Source organism: Pithys albifrons, chromosome 1 (genome assembly GCF_047495875.1).
Source record: "Pithys albifrons albifrons isolate INPA30051 chromosome 1, PitAlb_v1, whole genome shotgun sequence".
Lineage (NCBI taxonomy): Eukaryota > Metazoa > Chordata > Aves > Passeriformes > Thamnophilidae > Pithys > Pithys albifrons.
The window spans coordinates 2,747,270-2,762,105 of record NC_092458.1 but is presented as its reverse complement, the minus strand read 5'-3'; the positions used below and the strand labels follow the sequence as shown (position 1 = coordinate 2,762,105).

The 14,836-nt window shown below is 40.8% G+C and overlaps 1 protein-coding gene across 15 annotated transcripts in view; it reads right to left on the bottom strand.

Annotated features, from left to right (window-relative positions):
• The window catches only part of DMD (dystrophin), a 1,187,916-nt gene that overhangs the window by 37,081 nt on the left and 1,135,999 nt on the right, over positions 1–14,836 (bottom strand). For all 15 annotated transcript variants that reach the window (XM_071568723.1, XM_071569521.1, XM_071566241.1 and 12 more), the window contains 3 exons: positions 7,821–7,987; positions 5,621–5,732; positions 532–668 (listed from right to left, as the gene is read on the bottom strand). In XM_071568723.1, the coding sequence (XP_071424824.1) occupies positions 532–668; positions 5,621–5,732; positions 7,821–7,987 (416 nt within the window). The remainder of the gene's footprint in view (positions 1–531; positions 669–5,620; positions 5,733–7,820; positions 7,988–14,836) is intronic.

Sequence of the window (14,836 nt, the reverse complement as noted above, 5' to 3'; positions counted from 1 at the left end):
GCCATTAAAAAAACAAAAAAACTTGTAAAAAACCAAAGGGAACTGGGTACACTCATGGATTTCTCCATGTGCATCATTATTGCTTGTTTTTCCCCATAAAAGACATCAAAGGCCTTTAATAAGACTAAATTTATAGGCTGAGAAAAGAAGAAATCATCTGGGAAGCTTGCAAACACACTAATTAAAAAAATAAAACCAAGGAAAGATACCCATTTGGAAGAAAATAAAAATTTCATGATGATATCATTAGTCTCCAAATTGTGTATCAAACTCAGACACTTCTAAGACTGTCAGTAAGACCGTGAGTATTTTTCTTTTACAAGCTGAAGTTCCTGCATAAGGACAGGTGAAAGCAGGTAAAAGCAATGGCAAATGGAAGCCCAGCTTGTGTTTTCCTGCCAGCAAGGTAAACAGAAATGAAAGACATAAAGAGGCTTTATGCATTTAGGAAGTGAAAGGAGTTGGCACCAGCTGGGGAGCTCAAATAGTGTACCAAATGAATTACTGTTTGGATACTTCAGAGCTACTCACGTTTCCATGTTGTCTCCCTCCAAGACAGTTTGCACAGGCAGGTAGCCCATTCGTGGGTGCTTTGCAAAATATCTTTTTGTTCGAAATTTGTTTTTTAGTACCTTGGCAAAGTCACGGACGTCTTCTCCCGAAGTTGTCTGAAAGCCACAAATCACAATGAAATCACCTTTCATGAGGTTATTACTGTTTTTCAGTTGCCTCTTCCTTTGCTGGGTCACTTGGAATAGCTGTGGTCACACCAAGCAGAGATGCCAATGGCTTGAGCCCCAGAACTGTGAATTTTATTTGTCTATCCCTGTCACCTTACAATGCACTACACAGCCACACTGCTAGTGGGGAGGAAGGAGGAAAAGGGAAGCAGCCCCAAAACCCCCTGATAGCCTCATGCCTCACTTCAGGTGATCTCAAGATAATAATTAGACAAGAATTTGTCCTTTCCTCACCTGGATCTGGGAAGTCTCTGTCTGCTTTTAGTTCAGCACTGAAATGGTTCTAGTGGAGGACACACAGCCAGTCCGTGTGCCCAGTTAGGTGCTTCACTGGCTGGATCCCGACTCAACGTACCTCATGGACTTGCTAGTCCACAAAAGTCTCTTGGTACGTTTTTTGTCTAGTTTCCCTTCCCAGCCTCCTGTGCCATTAGTATTTTGATCAAAGAGAGACAAAAAGCAGGTAAGAGCTGCTGAAAGCTGCAGTTGTTCCTTCCTGCACCTGTCCAATCTGAACTATCAGACATTTCAGATCAATACCCCGGGAGAGCACAATCTGCATGAAGTTTTCCACTCCCCTGCCTGCAGCAGCTTTCCCTGCTGTAGAGACCAGAAGAGGAGTGTGAAGTGGAATTAGTTTCCTAAAGACCAGACTGAGCCAGAAAGGGTTCAAAGGATGCCTGCTGCGAAGATGCAAGACTTACTGAGAGCCTGATGAAGAGTTGGGCAATTTTCTGATGAATTTTAATGTTAAGACTTCAATTACCTCGGTCAGGCTGCACTCCCTTCTCTGCACCTTGCAGAAACTAGACCCTGAAATACTGCTCTTTTACAGTCTATTAAGTTCTTCCTGACCCACATAACAACATTGCTTCTCCAGTGTATCTACTTTAAAGGAAAGAAATGAGGGGAAAGTTAATCTTTGTGACATTTGTAATGAGTTCTATGCCTTCTACTTAGAGAGGAAGGAGGTGCTCAGACATATCAGACAAACCAAACTTCACAGAGAGGCTGCTTAAACACAGATATATAGATTTTCAACAATTGCCCAGGTAGAAAAACTAAGGATGCCCTGAAAAATAATTTGCAGAAAGACTGAAAAGCATTAATAGGAAAGACAAATATTATCCCTGTACTTATGATATCTATGAGCTTCATGTATAGCTGGAAAGAGTTTGGTTTCCTTTCTGGTCAGTTTGTCTGGCAGGAAAATTTTGTGTAAGCAACGACTGGCAAAGAAATGACACAGCAGAACTGACAAGGCAGTACAGCTGCATCTATATTTTCAAGAAACTGGGGTAATTTTTGATAATATTAAGTATCACTCCCTTAAAACATTAAAGACACCAGGGGAAGGGAGGGATTAAGTGTGCCCAGACCACCCAGAGGACTCTGGAAAGGGCATTTCCTGAGGTCATGCTCTGTCCCCACCATGCCCCAGCAGGAGGGTATTCCCTCTGCTGAATTCCATCTGCAGTGCCTGCCAGGACAGCTCCTAACCCTGCTGTCATCAGCAGAGCACACAGAGCACATCAGCTGGAAACAGAGAAAAACTTCTAATATTTAGTCTCCGTATAAATGGATTAAGCACAGCTTTCTGTCCAGTTTGTTCACCTGTGCCATTTATAATCATTTATTCCTGCCTTGTCTATTTTCAATGTTGTGAACACTTTCTATTGCATTTGACTGTAATTTCAATTAAGTGTTTTCAGGTATGACTAACAATAAAACATTCTTTGCTTCAACCTTCCTGGGACTGTTATTCACCCTTCACTCCCCTGAACCTTATGCATGACAACCAAACAGTAAAACACTGTGTTTGGACAGAAACATCCCCATCTATCTGGTACCACAAGAATCCTAAGAAAAAAATGTGTCCTCTAGTGACATAAAAACATCAGGTGCCAATAATACAATCCAACTGCCATTTAAAAAATGTTTGAGGAGCACAAGAAAGGCAAAGAAAATATAATGATTATTATGTGGACAAGATGATAAACTGAGGCTATTTACAGCCAAACTTTCTGATTTACTCCACAGATGTTTTATTACATATGATTTTCAGAGTAAAATCCTACAAACAAAAATTCTCAAGCAGAACAGTTTTATGAGGAAGAAACTGGAGTTTCAGCATCCCAGCTCTCTTAAATCAAAGTAACATACACCAAGATGGGCCGAGCATATTCCAAAACTATTCTGAAACCAAAACAATTTCATAAGAAATAGTTCTTTTTATTCACGTAGGAGTAACTTTACTGCCATCTGACTTTTCTCAGTCTGTTTTAAGGAAGTGCCTTGCCAAACCCCCATCCCAGACCTCAGCCCTGATTGTAAACATTGGCTATAGACAGGTATTTCAGTTTGACATGCTTCCTTCTAACAAGGTGGTTTTTATGCTTGTGTGTCACTGTTCATTAAACCCAAACAGAAAAATGATCCTACATTTACATCTCAGTCTATAAGTTGTCTTCTATGCTTTATCTGAAGCCTCTTTAAAAGCTACATCTCTTTGAACAATAAATCGAGCTGTGTTGCTTTCAGGAATAATTGATGCAATTTTTCTGTCTAAATGAAAATTAGGCAAGTACTTTGCCCTTATTCTGCCTCAAACTTTTGCAGGAGAGGAAGAGTTATCACCTCCCTCAGACATTTAGCATGAGTTCTCAAAACTCCCTTAAGCAGAGTTAAAAGACTGCAGTGCTTGAAATTTTTTGAAATCAAGAGGGAAGGAGAAATACAAATACTAAACCACTTGATTGTGCTCATCTAACTATTGCAAAGATATTATCAAAGAAGGCATCACATATCTTGTGTCTGCCAAAATAAATTTTCAGGTGAGAGATTAGCCTGGGGGAAGTGGGAAAAATGCTCTGCCACATACAGACTTTTTTCATTTATTTAGAGAACAGTTACTTTCTAGACATGATAGCTTCAGTGGATGTTTTGTTCAATCTCCCAGTACTTCAGTTAGTATTTTTAATAGCAGCAACTTAAAAAAGAATGGGGCTTGCTGTGTGCCACATTCACTTCCCTCCCCCCCCACTCCCAAGTTAATCCTTCTCTAACTCAACTGGCTGCTGGTGCAGCCAGGCACAGCACATTAGCACGGGCTGCTGGAGTTCAGGATTCACAAAAAAATGCCCTGACTGTGAATGGTTCTTTATTCTGATCCAGCAATCTGGATGCCGTGGCAGGTTTTCTGTTCACCACCATTTTTTCCTATTAGTAAACTGCATTTTTATAGAGAACAGAAACCGGCCGGACATCGTGTTGCAATGAGTGTTGCAGGCTGGGGGTGTGTCTCACAGTCCTTTTTCATTTCTCTTTCCTTAAAACACATCAATAGGTTAAGAAAATAGTTGGAAGATGCTGTTTTGTGCACTCTGTGCACCATCCACAATCTCCCATGTTGCTTATTAGCAAGAATAAGAGTGGCAAAGTGCAAAGCACACCCACAGTCAACGCAGCAAGGAGGTGGAAGGAACGCTCCAAGGCGGTCAGTCGCTGGCTCACTCTGCCTATGACTCAGATCATGAGATTCTGCTCTAGGAATTCCTGCAATGGAGAAGTCTGTTCAGACCTGCCCAGGCAGCGCCAGCAATTCCCTCTGACTTGTGCAGCAATTCAGGCAAATTGCCCTTTCCAGTAAACTCAGTCCCTGGGGGAGGATGCTGAAAACCACAGACAGCGAATCCTGACAAAGCACTAGCAAATGTGCATTAGTGCCCTTGCAGATTCAGGTAAAATACTGTCATTGAAATGCTACAGTAGAAGTTGATAGATAATGTAAGTAACTATTCATAAATTAAAACTAACAAAAATACTGCCTTGCATTATATTTTAGGGGAATAAATTTTTCTTTCTCTTTCCTAAGTGTCTAAGAAAAGCTGATAGTCTTTACTTTATTTTGGACATGTCTTTTTGCTTGGATGAAGATGTAAAGACCACTCATATAATTTTAAAAGGCTAGCCCATGTATAATTTTGATGCTTTACTTTCACCATTTCAGCACATGAAAGTACAAGACCAGGAAATGCCAACCAGAGAGAGCACTGCTTCAAGACCACCACGAACAATAGCAAAGGCAGCTGGAAACTCAGTCGTGCTACATGGTGGAACAATAACTTGAGAGCACCACTAATTTATGCCTCTTTGAACTGGTCATGAGTGGCCAAAAAGAAAAAAGGAGTACACTGAGAGAGGAATACAGAATTTCCTTTGCCAGCTGTCTGCTATGAAAGAAATGTTTATGCAAAAATGATCCCTTTGAGAGTGTGAAAGAAGGGTGAAGACCCTCACCCCACCATTCCTGCAGCACATCTGCACTGTGCTGCACTGAACACCCTGGCTTCCACACCTTGGAAATTAAATCCAACTTGTTACCTGAGAACCTCCCTTGTATTTTATACCATCGAGTGATCATGAAATACAAAGGTACTACTAAATAGCAAAGAATTTAAAAATGCAACTACAGTATTGTTTGGGAAAGCAAATGAAGTGGCAACTTGCTGAGGAGAGGAAGAAAAGCCACACACTGACATGGAGACAACACTGGGACCTAAGATATGAATATTTGCTCAAATCACAGGTTTCCAGCTGGATCCATAAAGTGAACCACGGCACTGAACATGGAACAAGTCACTACCATACCAGAATACATAATGGCACAGAATTGCATAAACAGCCAATTTCAATTTACTTCAAACCACTGGAATAACGGAGACAGAAATTGCTGTCATGTATAGTATATAAAAGGTGATTTAATTACAGGGGGAGGAAGAAAAGCCATCCAAAACACTCCATTACCTTGTACATAGGAAATGAAGTTTTTCCTTTCTATGTAAGAAGGGACAGTAAGGGTCAGTAAAACAGATACTTACTGGTGTGCAGTATTCCACCATGGGATAGTGCATTTTGTGACCTTTTGCAACCCGTCCAGAGAAGAAGCAACTTTGGCAGATGTCATAGTTAAAGTGCTTTAAACTTCTGTACCTGAAAGAGGATAAAATTTCAGAGCTTCAGAGCTTTGTATGTGACTACTTCATATCAACCTGTCAAGTTTTCCATGTTAGTAAGTTCCCTTCCCTGAGATGTCACAGGGTGTGCAATGCCCAGGAATGCTCCTCTGCCCCTGAGGGACAGGTACTGCTCCCTCAGATGTTTATCAAAGATCTGAATCTTCAAAAAAATTTCTAAAGTTGGGCAACAGTGAAGATTTCTAAACAATCACTCTCCTTTAATATATGAAAGACATCACCACACTTTTTATTTCTGTAATGCTAACTTCAGATCTTTTGCTCTTCATCATGATTCCTAACACAGAATGTCCTCACAGAGGAAAATTCAAGAAAGTAATGCCCTCTCAGTAAGTCATGCTGGCAAACCCCTTGTGTCCTTCTTAGCACCTCTATAAAAACAATTTTCTGTAGAGTATTCCATCCATGCAAAACTCCAAATGCACTTTTGGGCCATTATTTAATCTCATCAGCTCTATGAGGCAGCTAACTGTTGTATCTGCTGTGCCCAAGTGCTTGAAAGAGCCCGAGGCATAAGGGGTGTCTTGTTCCAAGTACACGAAGCAGTTCAGCCACAACGACCTCAAAAGAACATTGTTTTACATGTACTGAGTGCACAGTATTAGCTTTCTAGAAGCCTTCCAACACAGTATCTTTTTGTCAAGTGTGTACACAGGGTTTCAATTACTTGAAAAGACAGAGAAAAAATCTGTGACAGGCAGATTCTACTACCATGATAATAGATTTGTTATATAAATTTAAGAGACAGATGAGATCAGTCAAGTAAAATGAGACACAAACACAGAGGTCCAGTGTCCGCCTCCCGAGTTCTTGATGCCTACAACAGACTATCCATTCACTTGCCATCCTTTGATTTTTCCAAGTGCCGCACTTTTCAATTCCACCTACTTGTCTTTGGCTGGTTTATACATAACTGTGTAACTAATACAGTAGTTCATGAACTACCTCTGGGAAGAGGAAAATTAAACTTTCTGGATATGTTGAATTACTCATATCCAATCCATAGCTCTTCCTCAGTAGTATTTATCACTTCCCAGTTAAGATATTCAAGGGGAATAAGAGCAGAGGGAGAAGAATTTAGATGATTAGAGGAACAGCCTCACTGCAGGAAAATCCAGATTCAAAACAAAGCAATACCTTCATTAGTTCCCCTGTTTCCCACTGCCTGTGAAATTGCACAGCAGAAAGCTCTGCCCCACTATATGCATAAAAGCAGCATTCATACTCTCCCAGGTTAGAGCAAAATGATGGCTTTTCTGTGTAGCACTGCTTGCTGCTGTTATCTATCTGGGTTTTAGAAACAAAATTACAGAAAGCTCTTTGTAAACAACATGATAACATAGAAGAAGAAACGCAAATGGTAAAAGACGACTGTGCATAAAAAGGACAGAAAACGTACAAAGCCGCTATTGCGAAGCAAAGCAATAAAACAAGTCCAGGCATAATTGAAAGTGAGTATTTACTCAGCCCTTAAGTGGATTCTCAACAGGCATACCAACACACAGCCATTTGACAGCACAGTGACTTATTCATTGCCATAGTAACCATGGTGTCAATCCAGATGTTTAAACGGACCAGCAACATTTCCCCCACTCCAGGTTAATGTTCCACCATCAACATTCTTTCTCTGAGAAACACACAAGTAGCTTTACATGTCTGAGAATTTTCAAGGCACTTCCCTGCTTTATACCATGACAGAAAGCAATTCATTAGGATCCAATTCAGAAAGTGCAACTGCATGCACAGGCCACGCTGAATGCAATGCAAACCGTACTAGCCGTCAATCCAAAAATGCTTTGGTTGAGCCATGGAAAGACTGGGACACAGAGGAAGGGCCATATCTTAACTAAGATATGATTTTTGTTCTCCTCAGTTCTCACATAACTGTACCCAGTCTACGTGTCACTCTTCTTCACATCCTTGTCAAAATTATTTTTCCCACGAACAACACAGGTAAAATCAAGTGCATGATTTCCCTGGAATCAAGCAGAGCTCTTGATCCACCAAGCAGTAGTACATGTGGCTGAAAGGAGTGAGTTTGTACCTGAATCCAATAATGGGGCACTCCTTACAGATGTTACACTTCGCCTGGTGTTTGGCGGTCTCGGCAGCAGCCACCCTGTGCAGGACAGGCAGCCACACCATGGACTGTGGTTCCAGCCTCATCCAGTCCAGGAACAGGGCTGCTTCAATCTCAGGTTTGTTGTTGGCCTGTAACATGAGGGGAAGAAAGACAGAGGCTGAGCACAAATGATCTGCCTACTACCAGCTAATTAACAGTTCAGCCTATTCACTTCTTGTCGATTCTGTATCTTCTCCCTGAATATACTCCAGCTTTTCCCCCAGTCCATCCATTCATTAAAAAATCTCCAGGATCCTGCCTTCAAGTCAGGAACTGAAAACTATTATTAATGTTTCAAATCCCTCTTTCTCTTATTCCCTATTACAATAGACAGCACTATCATGTACTTTGTCACAGAGAAAATCATCCACTTACAGGATCACCTTTGATGCCTGATCTCATGTTCCCCATCTCTTATCTGAGCCTGCACAGCACTGCTTCTCACCTATTTTAAAAACTGTGTTATCCAAGCCCTAAAAATTGCATGTCTTTTGATCAAAATTCCTTTCTCCTTAACATCCTTCATTATCACACTGACCTTTCTTCAAAATGCATGTGTAAGGAAATCATTCAAATCCCTTCTCAAGGCTTTAGTTGAACATGTAAACCCTCTGCCTCCTTAAATTCCTCAAAATTTGTCTTCCCACCACGTTCTCTCGAAAATTCCCATCACTGACTGCAAACACAATACAACTCTGTCCCACAGAATGAGAGCCTCATGTTCCATGTTTGCCTCTTTTCCAATAGCAGAAGAGCCTGTGAACACTTCCCAGCAGACCCGTTCCTCTCCTGCCTTCCCACCCCATTCTAACCAGTGTGACATTTCAGGCATCTCTTCTATGGTAAATTTAAGGCAGCTCAGCCACAGAGCCCAATCCCATGGCAGCAGGTACCATGCTCACACCCAAGAATAACACTTCATTCCTACCTGGCAGCACCTACAGTATGGGAAAAGAAACAGGGAAGAGACGGGAAACACAAGGTGACAGAGGACTACAGTGACCTGTCAGCAAGGGTAGAGATCTGGTATAGACACTGCAAAGAACAGTGCAGAATAAAGACAAGGAGCATCAAAAGGGATTTTAAGGACAACAGTGAAAGGATGGAGTCAACGTTTACAGGAAGCATCTCTCTGTCGTGCAGGGCGGTGCAAAGCCTGCACAAAACAAGTTATCTGAGAACCTGGGAGTTGGTTCCAGCACTGAAAGTGAGGTGATGAATCAGGTGGGAACCACGAGGGGCTCTGGTGGGGAGGCTTGGAGAGGGGGTGGATGTGTTTGCACAGGGAACAGCCCCGCGAAGAAGTGGAATACCATCCTGCTCTGTTTCTCTACACCATCACTATATGCTAATTACAATTCCTCCAGACATTTCCCTCCATGCTACCCACAGAAACAGCGTATTTATGGCCTGAATATATTTAAATCCTCTGTTTTCCTTTTTCTCTGGGCTTTCAAATACAGCTCTCACTGGGCCAGTTTTTTATATTTCAGACTTCACAAGGCAGACTGTCTTCCTTTGTGGTTCCAAACCTATTTGAAGCACTTAAATAAATAATAAGCATTAATGTATCATGTACATGGACCAAGATGAATAGGGGATTGAGTGCTGGGGTTTTTTATGCTTGCTCTCAGTTATTTTTCCAGTTTCTCATCAAATCTGAGTTTAGTATGACCTAGCTAAAACCTTATTCAACTGAAAATTCTAGCAACAAATTCAGAGAAAAAAATATCACAACTGATCTAATGGAGAGAAAAACCAATTAGCTGTGTGTTTGTTTGCTTTTTTTAATCTAACACTGTTTATAACCTTGACAAACAAATTAACTGATCAATACTTGAAGGCTGAGAAAAATGCAAAGAATCCTATGCAGAACCCCTGTCCACACAAAAAGATGTGGAATACAAACCCATAATACCCTCTAGAATAATGCACTGCATTAAAATTGACTTGAAATGCTGCTGCAATACTTAAGTTCATTACAAACAAAGATTCTTGGTCAAGATTTTCTTCTTGAGATGTTGGTTTGGGAAACCATTTAAAGACTAATGTGACTATATTTAAGATCCACATACATGGATTTCTAGTATAGAAAAACATACTTTTTGTATGTTTGGGGTAAAACCCTCAAACCACAGCATATCTCCAGTTATTCAGATAAAGTCCTTCACGATTTGATAGTCACTACAGATCTGTACTAAATGGAATACACACTGAAGTACTTCTGAAGACTTCTGCATTTTTTTCATGTAGCTACAGAATTTAGAAACTCTCCAAAAAAGTAAAAAGAGAGAAAATCAAAAGCACAGTGAAGTCCAGTCAACGCTGGCAAGAGAATTTGTTCAGAACAGTGGATACTGCCTTCAGCCACAGGACTTCAATGAATTCAATGGAACTGAATTAATTTTAGAACTCTCCTAAGAGAAAGGCATATTTATAAAATATTATCATCTATAAGTCTATTTTTCAGCTAGAAGCCTGGGCAGAGTAAAGGGTCTGGGGAGAGACTCTCTGTGGCTCACTCAGGGAGCCAGCATCATCCAGGAACTACATTGGCAAAACACTACTCTGTCCAGCAGACTACACTTTCTATACAGAGGTCCTCTAAGCCTCAAAAAGGAATGTAAAGAAGGATCTCTTTAATATACCATTTCTAATAGAAAAAACATGAAGTGTACAGAAATGCTGCAGTGCAAGCCGCTGTCAGAATAAGAATGAGCAGCTCAAAGTGCTGCTGTTCTCCACTTGTAGCTGCTTTAAATTTGCAGGGAAAATGCTGTGGTGATGAAAGACTTTCTGTAACACCCAAAGATCTATTTTAATTTTGCAGTCACTGGCATTTGCCAGCAGTCCCAGTAGCTGCCTACCCTGGCTGTACAAGACCTGTGCTCGGAGAGATTAGGTGCATTAAAATGTATCAGAACTGGTTCTGAATTATATTACATGAAGATTTAAAGCCACGTGGAGAAAAGCTGGTCAGGGTCAGACAGCATAGGACAGACAGTTCTCAACTGTTCCCTGAGCTGCTATTACGATTTTTTAATAATCTCTAAATCCGGTAAGGCAGCAGCTGAAGATTTTATATACAGGAAAAAGGCTGAATTCATACAGTTCATATCTGAACCAACAAGATCAAGCTGTAAAGAATATTAGTGATTCTTCTCTTGAACACATTTTCTGTGCAACTCCCAATTTTTATGGTAATAACATAGTGAATCATAAAGTAAAATTCATAAAGGCCTTTCCAGCTTACAAGTAACAATTTGTTATGAAGGACATTCAAATTCATTATGTTCCAGACATCTGTTTTTCAGTATTTATTTTGCAGAAACAATGGGGCAATAGGAAGTTGGGTGGTGCTAGCATCTTTATGCAATACTTAGGAGTTGAGACTTCTGGTTTTCCCTCACCCTTCTTTTCCAGCTAGTAGCTTAAAAAATATTCTGTGCTATATTAACTGTCACACTCCAGAACATGTTGGGATTTCACATGAACAATGTGGTGTGTATTTGGACTGAGTCAAATAACAGAGCAGAAATTTCTGATAACATTTCTGATGAGCTATATTTGCCTTATGTACAGTGTAGGAAATTGACTGGAAATAAATTAATATTGTTAATTTAATTGTTTTTGTCATCCAGGATGGGAAGCTTTGCATTAGTAAATGGCATTTTGGACAAACCAAACTGAGGAATGGGATTCATATTACTTGTTAAAGTTTAAAAGTGCAGAGCATGCCAATAGCAGCAGCTCTGTCTCCCCAGAGCCAGTCCTAATCCTGTTCAACCTTGTCTTCCACTCCTGCATTGCACTTGATTGCATTGACTACTCAGTCTCAGTCAATGTTTTTAGTGTTGTGGCCAAGAGTAATAAAATAAAATAACATGAACCCAGAAATGAATTAGAGTAGTTTTATATCATCCACACTTGAAAAACACCATCCTCCTGATCCCCATCCCCTAAACCATGTTAAGATAGCTCTTTAAAGCAGTCCACTTCTAGGACTCTTAAGGACTGCTTCCAAAATCAGGCACAGGTTCACAAAATCCTGCTGAAATAAAACCAGAACTGCTGTTTTATGACATTTACAGCATAGCAACTTGAGGAAGGATTTGCTAGTTCCCTTTGGCCAGCTTGCTCATGTCAGAGACAAAAGCAAAAGAAATACCTATGAATAGAAACAAGGGCTGCCTGAATCTCTTAAGAGATCAAGTCCCTCTGCAGTAACATTGCATTTTTAAGTTATTTTCATACAAACCTGTATATAACTATATATAGTTATTTGCTCCCAGTATTGGTATTTCCTAACTGTCCAAAGAATAAAAACAATAAACCATCCCAATCAACCCCTCACAAAACAACTGCCCAAACAACTCAAAGTCCCTATCAGGACCCAGGATTTGTGACATCCAAATGCCACCTAAAAGGAGTAACAGCCCTATTGTAACTTCTGTTTGTCTGCATACATACACTAGATTTGGATAGCTGGGTGGGTTTAGAAACGAGGCTGATCTTGCCTCACCACTGATCAAGTGCAAATCTAGTAATGAAAACTATACAACACAGTATATTAAATCACTTTGCTTTGTTAAAGTGAAACAAAGCAAAGTTTAAAATACCCGTATGAGTTAACTGCACATATTTTACTACTTCTTACCTTCATCTGTACTAGTTTTGAAAATCAATTACTCTGATTCAAGCACATCCTTCAAAGAAAGCATACTCAAAGCAGTTTATAACTGAGAACCAACTATCAAACATTTTACTGAGAAATGGCAAGGGACATTTTCATCTGAGCTGCACTCTGCTATCACATCACATTTCTTAAAGTCCCAATGTCACAGTAACTCATCCAAGGCAGTGATATGAACTCGGTTCTATTTACACTATATGAGGAAAGCATTTTAATAATTTTCCACTGTGATTAAAACACAGTGTGTGTGTCCTTCAGTCCCTATCATTTCCCTATCCTGTTTACTTAAAAAATGAACCCATCACAAAACTTAGAGGGAAGACCTTTCACACTGCAGCAACTGAATTCACTCAATTTTTCATGGATGTATAGATTGCTTTGATGCATTCTGAGCTTAAGCAGAACTATGCAGTCTTCAAGGGGTCACTGGATTAAGCTCTTTGCTCCCAGTTAAAAACATTTTTTCTTTCAAAATCCCAAAGCAGAAATTACAAGCCCCTTGTCCCAAATAGTAGAGATGAGTCCCATGATACCCTTCTCCTCTCAACAATTATTACCAGCAGCAACCTATAAATGAAGAAAACTATGGAGAGCACAAGTCAGTGCTGGGGGAGTGAGAAGTAGCAAGACAGCACCAGCAGCCCTGGGATAAGGGGACCCAATTCTCAGGAGCAGGAGCAGGCAGGCTGCTGCCAACAGCAGGACTGGGATCCTCCCTCCCCAAGACTCATTCCCAAGGACTTGCACTTCAAAAAGCAGGAGAGATTTCCCCTGTTATCGCTGGGAACAGTAAACATCCCCTTTTTTCCTGCTGTTGTGAAGACAGACAAGGCCGTTGCCAGGGCACCTAACCTAAGGGAGCTGGGAGAGCCATTTCTGAAGCACACAGTTGTTGCAGACTCTGACATGACTGCAATTTATTGCTGGCTTATCATCACCAGAGAGAATAAAAAAAAACAGGAAAGGAAAAAACAAAACCCTTAAGAAAAAGCTTTCCTCACCATGACTTGTACAGAGAAAGACTTAATTTAGTTTCCACACAGTAATGTAAACTATGAACCCACACAATATTTTTTAAAAATGAATTATCTCACTTTAGTAAAAGGAGGCCACTGGGAGTCCTCTGCAATACTCCCTGGCTGGTCAGCTTCTCCAGCCTCTCCGTCTCCTCGGCTGCTTCCTGCTCCCCTCTGCGAGCACCTCTGTGCTGCCCCCCAGTCTGTGGATCCTGGAGCTCACTATCCTACACTGAAAGGCTATTTTTTTTATTCCCCTTCTCCTTTTCTCCTGTAAAGTTCTTGCTTCTTCCCCCATCTCTATTCCTGGCTGTTCCTTTCTTTCATGTCTCGTTCTACCCACCCTCTGTTTCCTTTATCACTATTATTCCTGCTACTGTTCCTACTGAAATTCCCTAAGGTGGCCCTTATTTTTCCACTCCTTAATTCCTTCTCACTCTCCTCCATTAGGCTCTCCCTATGCTTGGATTTCTGCTCCTCTCCCTAGGACTCCATCCCACCTATTTTTGTATTTACCCTCCCTGGCTGAGCCTCCCTCCCTCTTTCTGGCTCTCCTACAAGACCCTCTGTTCTGCTACAGCCCAGGTGAGAAACCACCACTCTAAGAGTTAAAATGAGGCTTCATCTAGAGGAAAAAGAGAGGATGCAATTGCTTTTACTGCAGGAAAGATGAAAATCTGTTTTACACTGTAGGTAAGAAAAGGAAGCCTCAGGTTTTCTGATTTATGAACATGGCAAAGGCTGTGCCCAGCTGTGCTTGGGCTTCTTCTGGAAATGCCAGCAGCTGGATGCAGTACAGCATTCAGCCTGCTGGCACGTCTTCATTTGTGATGACAATGTTGCTAACTCATTTTATTCAAATAAACAGTTATTCCAAGGTCTTCTTCCTACTTTACAAAACTGGCTTTGTGTGTTCTATTATTAAGAATTTAATTGTTTTATTCCCAGTATAAACACACAGAATGGCAGCCCCCTTTCACAAAAACTATAGTTTTGCCAGACTTTGAGGTCACTTTCCTTCAGGTTTTCAACAGCGTTCTTAAATGCTGTTGGCATTTACTCAGGAAAACTACCGAATCCAGGGAATTCTTATTTCTGAGGAAGGTCATTTGCATAAACTTCTGACCATGAATTTGCTGCAGCATCAGTTTGTGTTGGTACCACTTGAAAGCCCAACATGGAACTCAAGGCTTGAAAGCCAGAACCACGTTACTATGCACAGTTTATGG